The sequence below is a fragment of the Calidris pugnax genome, unplaced genomic scaffold (assembly GCF_001431845.1).
Source record: "Calidris pugnax isolate Ruff unplaced genomic scaffold, ASM143184v1 scaffold44, whole genome shotgun sequence".
NCBI lineage: Eukaryota > Metazoa > Chordata > Aves > Charadriiformes > Scolopacidae > Calidris > Calidris pugnax.
In genome coordinates, this window is record NW_015094506.1 from 31,305,438 (window position 1) to 31,317,937 (window position 12,500).

The window sequence follows — 12,500 nt, forward strand, 5'->3', positions numbered from 1 at the left end:
CTTTTTTTTTTTTGAAACAGCTATTATATACTTTCTCTTGACCCTTTTCTTTAGTGTGTCGTTAAGTGTATCTTGCCATTTTCCCTAACACCTAATAGCTTGAATGAATATAATAGAAAATTTCAAACGCTTTCACTGCCTGAGTATTCTACAAATAGCATTATTATTTAATAACTGAGATTAAAGGGAAAGAAGTTGATTTTATGTTTTTGGCTTACTAGCCTTCCCTGCACACTTTACTCTTTACTGCATTTGCTTTTTCTTTTTTCCCTTTTCTCTTTGTAGCAGCAGCAGCAGCAGCAGTTGGCAGCCCAGCAGCTTGTCTTCCAGCAGCAGCTCCTCCAGATGCAACAACTTCAGCAGCAGCAACATCTGCTGAACCTTCAGCGTCAGGGACTCATTTCCATCCCACCTGGCCAGTCTGCTCTTCCTGTCCAGTCTCTGCCACAAGGTATTCGAGTAATATATGATTGGGCTAATTTCTAATGCACAACTTTTTTAACCATTCCATTTGCATCTGAACTTCAGCAGTTTCCTGTTATGACACTTAAATATACTCTATTATTAGAACTTTATTACTCGTTTTACCAATTTTTTGTTAAGGCTGATAAATTTTACAGCATATTTTTATGGAAGAAAGCAGCTTTTGAGTGTTTTTTTTGGATATAATATGCATATTTATTAGTGTTATGTGCTGAAAACAATTTCTGATACCAAGACAATTCAAGCACCATTGCTTTTCTCTGAGGAATTATTGAAATCTGGTTTAGTGGAAATGTTATCATTTCATTTAATATAAGTGGACAGCTATAAAATATATCCGACAGTGATGTTAAAGCCATTCCAAAAGTCATATATTTTATATTTTTTTAAGAAAAGAAAGTAATTGGCATTGAAAAGCACTTTGAATCTTCAATTTATGACATGTGAATTTAGGGACAAAGCTTAAGATTAATTTTCATTGCTGTTCCTTTGTATTAAATATGTTAAATATAACAACAAGTTTTGAAGGTGGTGATTCCAATAGTAATGAATTATGACTGACAAATAACAGTGAAAACTTTCTGGAAAAAAAAAAAATTCCCTTTGTCACTTTGATCAGGATTTCTCAATGCTGAAAATGAGCTCAAACTCTACCACTTCAGACAAAGCCATTCATGGTTGAAAGAAAATAGGGCATGCACTTTTGAAAAGTAAATTAACTTGGAGATAAATGCTGCTTACATTTTAAGATAAGGCCAAAGACTTCCCATCTTGAGGACTCTGTCTATAACCTGTGAGGTATGTGTTTATGTTTGTGTTACCATAGAGAGGTGAGCTAAATGTCTGTCATAAAAATTACACAATACTCTGATCTCTGACGGTCCAGTCCTGCAATGAGCGTTGTTTAGACTGTGTTCATGACAGCTAACATTACTTTTAATTGGTCTTTACGCATGTATCTGGTTCCTCAACCGGATAACTATTATGAAATTGCAGCTTCAGAAATTAGATGAGTAAAAGCAGTTATACACAGTATATAGACAACAGTGTAGAGACGAAAAAAAGAGAGGAAAAAAGTGTAAGAAAGACTTACCTACAAGAAATCTGAGCCCTTGGAGAGATTCCAAACAAATATGTAAATTCCATACATTGTGTTGTGTGGTAAAGCTATGACACAAGCATATCTAAAGTCATAAAAATTACAACAACAAAAAGAGTCCAAAGTAAGCTATCACACTAAATATTAGTATTTGAGAATGGCAGTGGGGAGGCAAGCTGATTCATGAATTTGGACACATGAAACTGGTGATGCTGGTTTCCTTTTGAACAGAATCACATTGGGCCAGAATGTAAAAAAACAATTGAAACACATCCTCCCTCTGAACAGCTTTACCTTCTGCAACCTCCTCTTGTGCCATCTGTTGCAAGAGGAATTCCTCAGGTTTTATCTCACATTAAGCAATCCCTGTAGATTTCCCTCAGCACTCCTACCCAATTGCATTGATATTCATTAGTTTAATGCAACACTCATTCATCCACTTCTAGCAGAAAAACACAGAAAAAAATATAATTTTTAATACATTTTTAGGTGAACAAGTAACCAGTTCTTTTTAAGAACTTTCTTTTTGAGTAAAAGACTTATGCATAACTGAAGTCATGACAAAAATGCTTGATTCCAGAGAAATAAAATAAATACAGTTAAAATATATCTGGATTACTCTTTTTAAAGTAAATTGATTTCTTGTTTGCTTCTGCCTTGATATTTTTTTCACTATAATTAATTCCAATCAAGTATTTAATTATTCTATTTTTCTCTCGTAGTTCTACTATGTATGTAGGATTCCTTTAGATAAACAGGTAAATTTATAGGACCTCAATTTTTCATAGCCTTATGTGATATGCAAACTTAAAACCACAAGAAAGCCTCTCCTGGAAAACCTCTCTGCATCTCCAGGAAAGCCACTCACTCTGTGTCAGGCAAGATGAAATTAGTGATGAGGGTGAGAAGGACAGTCTTTCCAGCAAGGTGCTAAAACAAAGAGAGAACTAAATGCAGAGTTGTGACAGGCTCAGAGTTCTTTCTGTGGGCTTCTTACAGCACATTGTGTCTTTCATAGGAAGGTACAGCATCCTGTCCAGTTCATAATAATGTAATGAAGGTTAATAGGCTTCAGATCTGGCTTTCTCGTAAATCTTAAATTTACACATCCAAATACATGCAAATATATCCAATATTTACAAATCCAAGTAGTACTTACTAGATTTAACATAGATGTCCTTGCATTGGAGTTTGCATAAAAGTAAGAGGATCAAAATTCCTCTGTTTTATAAAATTTAGCAAATTTTATTACTGAGATTTTCTGTGGAAGTATTAAATTAGACTTTCAGAATTTAAGGTAATACACACTGGATGTGGTAAAAGGAGGTTTTTCTCCTTCCACTGTGTGGCAAAATGTATAATATGGTCACACAGAAGGATTTACGTCTGTGTAACACAGATATTTTTATATGCATCTATTTAGATTGCTGAGTTACATGGATGACTAGAACAATGAGAGAATCACAGGGGGATTCATGTTCATAAGTTATTGGTCATAAAGAGTCCTTTAAACCACAAATTATTAGTGACAGAAAGAGCATGGGTTTTGCATTTCTTAATAGGAAAAGACCTAACTTCCAAGTGCAGCTGTGAGGTTTGTGTATATAAATAGTACTTGCTCCGAGTATACATGCTGCCTTCAAAAGACAGGAGTGTTTACCACATTTCCTTGGTGGTCAGGTATAGCAAATAAGATACAAGAGGTGTTTTAGCATTTATTTTGTGTCAAGATCTTCACTATGCCATATCCAAACCTAGTGGCTCACTGTGAGTTACTTCTATGTAATGCTGCATTGATGCTAGGTAGAGACAAAGGACTGTAAAAGACAACAAAAATTAAAAAAACCAAAACCAACCAACAAACAAACCCAAACCCCTAAGTTTTGATCAGGACATGTAGGAAAATAAAAAAAAAAAAGATGCATGGATGGGTTTTATAAGTAGTAGCTTTATTAAGTTATTATTGAAATACAAAAATAGAGTAGATAGTGGTGAAAAGTGTTATAAAGCTAACCTCAAAATCCCAAAATTCTTGGTGCTAGTAAACTGCATAGCAAATCAGTTTCTGCCCTTTTCTTTACAGTTACTAATTTTTATACCACTCTGGATCCTTTTCCTGATCCTTTCTCCTTTAATGTAGTGTGGAGAGGGTATTTTGAGGGTTATCACAACCTATGAAATGTTAAAACTTACCCTGCTTTTACATTCAGACTAAAATATCCGTCAGCCATTTTATGGGTCTCTTGTAAAATGGGAGTTGGACTTTTTTAGACACAGAAACTACAAAATTGCCATAATTTACAATTAATTACAAATCCGCTTATTAACTTTATACTTTTTAAGTGTCTGCCCTTAATCCTTTTATCCTAAAAGGCAGCCTTTCAGAGTGCTCTGAAGAAGTGATAAAATTAACCAGCCTGAGCCCAGAGAGAAATTTCTTTCTGATTTAAAAAAAAAAAAAATCTCTAGGTGAGCTAGGCAGCCTGGAGACACAGCTCCATCCGTGCCTTCCCACAGAGGAGGGGGCTGCCCAGCAGTTGCCATGAGGGGCAGGAGACCCCTGCCCATGGGAATGGTCGTTGCTCCAGCTGCTCCCAGCCCTTTTTCCTTCACCCAGCTTCTGGGGCGGCTCTCACCCACCTCCCCCAGGGCCCAAAGTTTGATGATCTCTGATGAAATTTTTCTCCCTGCAAGACACAATGATACGTTTGCCCTCTGATTATTTAAACAGATGGGTTTATCCTCGGTTTTTTATTTTTTTCAATGCAAAATTAGTTTATTTTGTTCAACAGCAGGAGGAAGGGAAGACTTTGAAGTAAATAATGTACTCTGTATATCATGCCGCCTAAATGAATACATTACTTTTCATTTTGATTTCTGATTACATTTACGGGTAACTATTATTTACCACACTAAAATGGGTTATTTGCAGTGTTGCTGGAACATACCTCATGAACATGCCAGTAATTACTTACCTTCATTAAACAATTACAACTAGTATTACCATCACTCCCGTTACCCATCTCTCTAATGCAGTAAATTACAGTCTGACTTCTTTGCTTGCTTCCTTAAAATCTAGCTTTTTGCTGTACAAATGTGATACAAACTCCATTTTTAAGACTTACATTCCAATCAACTCTTTTTCACTTTGTCATTAAATGAGTTTGCCAATGGGTGTTGGTAGCTAAGGTAGAGAAGCAGGACAGAAAATAGTAGTCTAAAAATGAGCTCCTTTCATAATTTAAAAAAATAATAATAATACCTTCCAACCAATTTGTTTCCACACTACCTCCAGAAATTATTATTTCTGTAAATCACTACTAGTCTATTTTTTAATAGCTTTGTATACTTCATGGTGAGATGCCTATTGAGAAGTATTAAGGAACTTACTGTGCTTTTTCATAATTTTTTGTTGAATCTCTTTTAGTAGTCTGAGTTCCTGTGTCTTCAAAGTAAAACATTATCTAATAAAGAGATTTGCCAAACAGTGAAAAACAATCTTTGTGTCTGTCTAATGTAACTTGTTTACAAAAAAAACTATCCTCAATGAAAAGGTTGAACTCATAAATACATTTTAATCGTTTTCTGGAGGACAATAAATTTGAGCTCTTTCATAAAATGAAAAGACCAAAATTTTAATTCAGACAACATCAGCATTTTGAAAGTTTTACATTCCAGTAGATCTAGATACCATGAGCATGCCTTGCCTAATTTTTTGAGACAAGATAGAAAGGTCAGAATTACATTTTAAGATCCCTCTGGCCCAAACCATGTCAGGCTGAAAAAACTGGCCATGAAACCAGATCTTTCACAAGAAGCGCTCTGGGCTTCTCAGTCCTTTCTACATTTAATTTAGCGTTCTTCAAAAGAGGGAGGTCAACCTTTAGAAGACTGGCAGTGACAGAAGGTGTATACATTTCTGATGAACTCTTCATCTTTCAAAATCTGAATTTATCTGTGTGTTCGGTGGCACAATAAGAGAATGCTCATGGCTCTTCTCTTGCCTGTGTTTTGAGAGTCTCTACTTCAGGCAGAAGCATATTGCAATGGAAGTTTCCATGACTTTGTGCAAAGTGCCCAGCTGAGCCAGACAACCCTAACACAGATGTATAAATACATTCTACAAGACATTGCTATTTGTGGCCAAGGATGAATCCTGGAAACTACAAGTTTCCAGGCTAAAAGTAGAGTAGAGAGCAAATTTAAGCTCTATCTGCAAAGATCTGGTGGCTGGACTCCAGAATAGTACTATGCATATAGCAGAGAAGTTTGAGAAGCTTTTCAAATTTTGTACGGCTGCCCGTCACCCCAGGAGGCTGGTGAGACAGAGTCTCCTTCTCCTAGCCAAACCCTCCAATTTGTTTTCCACAGTAGGACTGGACAGAAAAATAGTGGAGGAATTTGATGGGCTGTGCTACATGTAATTTCCTCTGTGCAAAGGGAGTTGTGAATGGGCCAGTTTTGTTGGTTTTCTATTTGTCTGGTGCCTCTGAATGGTACTGAAGAGCTTAAGCTATCACCAGTATCTAGCTCTGTGCTGTAGTGGTTTTGTTCTTCCAAATAGTTGCTTTGGTTTTGCCTCTTAGGACACAATTTTTAACAGAACAATTTTTGTAAATATTACACAGGGCTAATGAATATGTGGGTGTCATTAATTAAAGTCAGATGCATTCTACTCAAGTGTTAAACCTCTTATGATCTCACTGATTTCATTTTTGTCTTCTGATTTTTCTCCCTCCAGTCTTCTTCCCCAACTCCCTGCTCTTGTAAAGTGTAAAGAGAATATCAATGTTTGTATCCTTAGTGTAATATGTTTTTCTATTTTCCATTACATGTTTGATTAAGAAGAATTATAAAACCTGAGTTAACTGTGGATGCACTGAGTTATGTTCCCATGTCAAGAAATTGATTAGGCAGACAACAAAAATCTTATCCAGAAGTGTATTTAGGGTTGGGCCTTTTTTTCTTTTCAAGAAGTACTTGCAAGTTCTTTGTAGCTTTCACTCATTGACCCTTAAGCTACGTTTTCATAAGGAGTATAATATTATTAAAATTGGTGATTTCTAATTGACTGTTTATAACACAAGAGAAGACAGTTAGATTACCTGGATTCTGAGAGAAGAAAAATGAATTTATGTTTTACTACACATTGATTGTGCTGGAAAAACAGCATCAGCTTTGTTGTTGGCATTAATCCATTAATAACGCTGAGCTCATTATATGAAACTCTTTATTTTGTTATATTAGTGGGGCTCTTTTTCATTTTATAGCTGGCTTAAGTCCTGCTGAGATTCAGCAGTTATGGAAAGAAGTGACTGGAGTTCACAGTATGGAAGACAATGGCATTAAACATGGAGGGCTAGACCTCACTACTAACAATTCCTCCTCTACTACCTCCTCCACCACTTCCAAAGCATCACCACCAATAACTCATCATTCCATAGTGAATGGACAGTCTTCAGTTCTAAATGCAAGGCGAGACAGGTAATTCTCACAAGATTTCCACTGTGCTTATCTTTTGACGTAAAGTTGTTGTTTAACATCATATGTCACATATTTCCAATCACAAAATAAGACTTAATACTGGTTACTTAAGAGATTGTGGAGAGCTGATTTTTCAGAATTGTTTATCAGTGGGGCATCATTTTCAATAATGATGTCTAATTTTGCAGATGTGATGACAATTACCTGCCTGCGGTTTTACAACACATGATTTTATGTTAGTTTTGGTAAAACATGGAAATATCTGAATAGAGATGTTTGTGCGCTGGTTTAGAGGTGTAAATGCAGAATTGTGGGCACTTTTGTGGGTGTGTAGTTTCATTCATATTTGAATTAACACATCTGGCAGTCATGCCCTTACATACATTTGTACATATATCCTAGTTGTCAAAGCTGTAATTCAGTGCAAAGATCTCATGTAAAAAGTGCTTTAAAAATTAGTACATTAAAGCAGTTCTCATATTGTGTATCTCTTATGAAGAAAACCACTGAATTTTCCTTCTTACATGCATCACAGTAAAACCGTTGGCACCTTTCATACAAATTTTCAGTGGCGTTGGTGTAATGCAGTGGAATTCAACCATAAGGATGAAGTTAAAATCATTTTTCGGACACATTGATGGATATTCTTCACTGTTTCTTATTTTCAAGTAATGAATTAAATGCATGCAAGAGCACATAGCATCTGTAGCACTTATTAGTAAATATTTTAGTATAGTCAGATGTAGATGATCTCAATATAAGATGAAATTTAGTTTGTATGTACATAACCTAAATTTTAAATAACTGTATCTTCAAATAAATATTCCATGTAATTATTTTAATATTTATAATAGAAGACTATAATTTAAGTGTCTCTGGTCCTCATGTGACTGTGAGAACATTTTTCTATCTTTATTTTGTACTATTCAAAAAATGAACTTCTCTGAATATAGCGGTACTTCTAGTTATTATTACTTTTGTGTTTCTGTCTCAGAGAATGGTTCTTTGCTTCAGGACGTATAGCTGACACCTACCTCCATGGGACAGTCCCCTGGATTTCTAGGATTTTCTAGGATAACTGTCCATTTCTTTGATAACTGTAACCATTGCGGAGGTTCCAAAAAAACCCCACAAAACCACCAGAATAGAGCTGGGTTTTTTTATGAAGCCAAGTAGCTAATGGAAGCAACACTTGTGAACAAAAAAATATTTATTAATGGAAGCAACTTTATTTTTATACACATTTAAGCAGAAAATCCAAATATTTTGTAGTAACATTCACAATATTAATAAAATCTGACTGCCCGTCTTCAATATTTCTTCTCAGAATTGATCACTTCTGGGTATATTTTTTATTTATAGGTAAATGTTACACCAAGGTCATATGGCAGAATTAGCATATGGTATTATACAGTCATCTTATTTTTTCATCCTTTATTAACAGTCATCTTTGGCTCTATTTCTTCTCTAATTGGAACATCATCTAGCCTTGGCAGTTGAACTATTCAATAGAACGATTAAATTTTTCTGACTGCTCTGAGCTAAATTGACCTGTTTTGACCTGTTTGTCACTGATCGTAACCTGACAGGCACTAGCAGCCTCCAACGATTATGGCTTTTGAGATGAATCTGATGCCTTATTCTTTTGCTGCAGCTCGTCACATGAGGAGACTGGGGCCTCCCATACTCTCTATGGTCATGGAGTTTGCAAATGGCCTGGCTGTGAAAGCGTTTGTGAAGATTTTGGACAATTTTTAAAGTAGGTGGATTTTTATTTGTTGGTGCAGGGCTGTTTAAGGTGAGAGAAAGAGAAAGATGACAAACAAAGTTTTACTGTACATCATGTCAGAGATTTTTTTTTTTGTGTATTCCAAGAAACTGGATAATCGAGGCTATCTGCAGAGGGTCAAACTGTTATCCTTTCTTTCATGTCGAACACTTTTGCAGGCCTTTCAATAGCACAGTGTTTAATCCTCTTATTATCCTTTACTGAAATGGAGCCTCAGAAAATTTGAAGAGATGCTTTAGATTGTATATTGGATAGTAGGAGTATGAAAAAGCACGTTTTAAATTCTGACAGTTTGTGTGTAGTGGGAATTAATGTGTATAGTATAAATTAAAAAGCACAAAGGACTAAGTGTGACCATTTAAATTTCACTTGCTAATTTATTTTAGCTTTTACTCTTGCATGTGCAGAGGATACACAGAAAAAAAAAAAGCACTGCAAACAGGTGGGTTTGCACCTTTCAGAACTGAACAGTGATGTCAAAAGTTTTCAATTCTAGTATTTGGTTTTGCCAGCTATTGTTGAAAAGAGGACATTTAGAAAATAGGTGACACAGCTTTTGCTTTTCATCTGCAGCTTCAAACTACAATTGGTTTCTGCATGTTGTTTTTTTTGAAAGTAGTTACTAATGTTCCGTGTTCATTTGAAATTTCAACAACAGCACTGATTTTCTACCTATGTACATTATGGACTGGTCTTTGTCAGAAGAGCCGTACTCATTTTGGCATGCAATAGATCTTAATGGAAAGCTACAGATAGGCTTATATAGATGAGTAACTTCAGGGGCTGAGACTCTTATGTTGTCATGGTGCAGCTAACAGGGTGAATGAACTGTTTCATGCTTCATCAACAATTAAGTTAATTAGCTCATTTGAAATTGCACTGCTTTGTTGCCAGGATGTTGGCAGAAACATCAAAAAGATGTGTTTACAAATGGTAGACTACAGGGTATATAACAGAAGCACCTTAACAACAGACCATAAGTACTCAGTATTGCAGTAACTTTTATAATAGAATTATGGCAGTACTTTCCATAAAGTATTTGCAATGCTTTTTCCATCTTTCATGCTGTCTTTCAGTTTTAAATGAAGTAACTTATACTAACTCGCAAATCTTAGATAAGTATCACTTGTGATAAATTTTTGTTTACAAGTGCATTAAGTGGAATGTCAAAATCATAGCTTAGTATTGGAGAAAACTGTATAGGACTTAAAAGAACCTTATTTACATAAGTTTGTATTAAAAGGAAAATGAAATCCCCCAAACACAACGTAGTGTTCTAAGTATTATTAATACTAAGAATTTAATTTCATTGAACTCAAGCATTGTCCTTTTCAAGAAAAACTCCATTTTCTAAATACATCCATCCTTCTAGGCTATAGTGATGCTAATTCTGTGGGCAGACTTTGCACATCCATTATGTCAGGTCTCTCGTTATAATCCATGATCACTAAAACCATTTTGATTAAGGCAGTGTAGTGCTAAGTTTACAGATGCTTTTGCTTTTCTGAACCAAATAACCCTGCAAAATGTAAAAGCGACATATAACATCTTGATAATTCTGGTGCAGAGTCAGTCAAGGTTTATGGCAGTGTCATGGCTTTTGTCCTATGCACCAGCAAAAAATGTTTGAGAATATTTTATTATTTCTTCTTTTCATTCAATTCTGTCTTCTATGCCCTTAAAACAAATGGTGCTGAATAGGTGAGGTTGTTTATGAAATAGAAATATTCCTTCATTTTACACTAGCATAAAGATGGAAATCAATACATAACCTTGCATTAGATTCTTTAGTACCTTTTCATGTTCACACTAATGCAAAATCCCCATTACAATTAAAAAACATTTTCTTTCAATTAAATATCAACTTTTAGTCCAAAGATTGACCATTTTTCCAACCCATTAACTTTATAGGGGATGACAGGACTAATGTCTGTAGTTTTCAAGGCTTTGCTCTTAGTCTAATCTTTGTTACGATGTTTTAGGTTCTCTGACTTGAAACAATATGATACCTGTGTTAAGAGAGTTAATGCAAGTATATTGTACCAAAATGAAATATTAATAAGGTACACTACCCCAGTCTAGTAGTGTGTATTTCTGTAATATGCTTATGACAACTTTGAAGAGTGCCTGGTTTACGAAGCGAGCTCCAACTTCTGATGCTCAGAAAATGGTTTACCTAACAGTTTGATTTAAAAAAAAAAATACTGTGCAGAGCATCTGAGAAGGAGGATTAAGACAGAAAACAGTGGCTTTGCTTCACTTTCCTAATAATGGAAAGGATTTAGGGTGAAGTGACGAATAACTTGCAATAAATGACTATAGCCACAAAAGCTATTTTCACCTTCATTTTTGTTTATCCAGTATGAAAGATTTTTATTTTTAAGATAATGTGAGGACCCTTTTATCTAGATCCAATTATCTAGAATTCTTTTGAGAAATTCTGAATAGCTAAAGAAGTTACACTTTGCTGTGGACTAGATTCATATTTGGAAACATATGCATTGATTTCAAGAAAGTATAGCTGATCTTCTCCATAATACATTTCTGTATATATTGGAAAACCTAATCCTGTATCTTTTCTTTTATATTCTTCCACTCTAGACGCAAACCCACAGTTTATATTTTATGGAGCAATTTTCTGTCTTGACAAAATGGTGTTAGATTACAGCTGCTCATGCACACCAGATCAGTTTTGACTGTACAGTAAAAATAACGGCTTTTGGCTTAAGAAAAACTTCAAAATGGAAAGACAGATCAGAAAAAGTTGTGACATAACTAGAAAGAAGATAACAAGATTTAAACAAAATGCCAGGCACTAAAACAATTAAGAGAGTGCCAAAAATGTTTATGAAAATCCAGAATTTGGTGTGAAACAGGTGCTGACAGAAGCTAACCATTTTGCTGGTCTCTAAGTGAGGAATCCAATAGATCACTAAAAGCATTTAAAAGTAGTTTTTTGTGATATTTTTTTAAAATGCCAGAGTGCAATAACATATGACAAAACTTCATTTTATTTTGTCTGCAGAATTAATTATCATTCCATTGTTCCTAAGTCAGTTTGGGTAGGAAGGGTTTGACTTTTAGAGCTTAAACCAAAAGGCTTACGATAAAACATTGCAGCCAGCAGAGAAGTGTTCTTTAACCTGCATACAGCAGACAGCAGCAAACATAACACAAGCTACAGTACAAAGAGACGTAATGTTTTCATCTACAGAGAGAAGGGAAAAAAAAAATCATGCTAGAGAAGATAGGCCAGCTTTCCAACAAATTGTGTTTATTTCTGGGGCAAGAGAGCACGTTTAAAAGTCTACAAAGAATAGTGACCAATCATCACAGTCAGGATGACAAAAATAAAACCATAAAAAGAAATTAACTTAATGAAGTAGCATTAGTGCTGTATAAAACTTGCTGTGGATTTTTTTCCCCTCATTCAGCTGCAAAGTGAAATACAGCATTATGTTCTTTCTTATTTAGTGTGCATTGTCCATTTTTTGTGTGTCTTTGACTAGGTGGTGTGACTGTAAAATTATGACCTCAAGAATCTTCTTTGAACTTGTCAGAATGTTGTTTCTTTTGGTGACAGTGCCACCATCTCTCAAAACTAAGGCATCTGACATAATCAGCTAAATGAATAGTGACAGCTAA

General features: G+C 35.0%; 1 protein-coding gene across 9 annotated transcripts in view; it reads left to right on the plus strand.

Moving 5' to 3' along the window:
* Window positions 1-12,500, plus strand: part of FOXP2 (forkhead box P2) — a 368,419-nt gene that overhangs the window by 306,736 nt on the left and 49,183 nt on the right. For 8 of the 9 annotated variants that reach the window (XM_014963970.1, XM_014963961.1, XM_014963968.1 and 5 more), the window contains 3 exons: window positions 286-451; window positions 6,853-7,066; window positions 8,721-8,825. In XM_014963970.1, the coding sequence (XP_014819456.1) occupies window positions 286-451; window positions 6,853-7,066; window positions 8,721-8,825 (485 nt within the window). The remainder of the gene's footprint in view (window positions 1-285; window positions 452-6,852; window positions 7,067-8,720; window positions 8,826-12,500) is intronic. The other variant, XM_014963967.1, reaches the window with a different exon arrangement.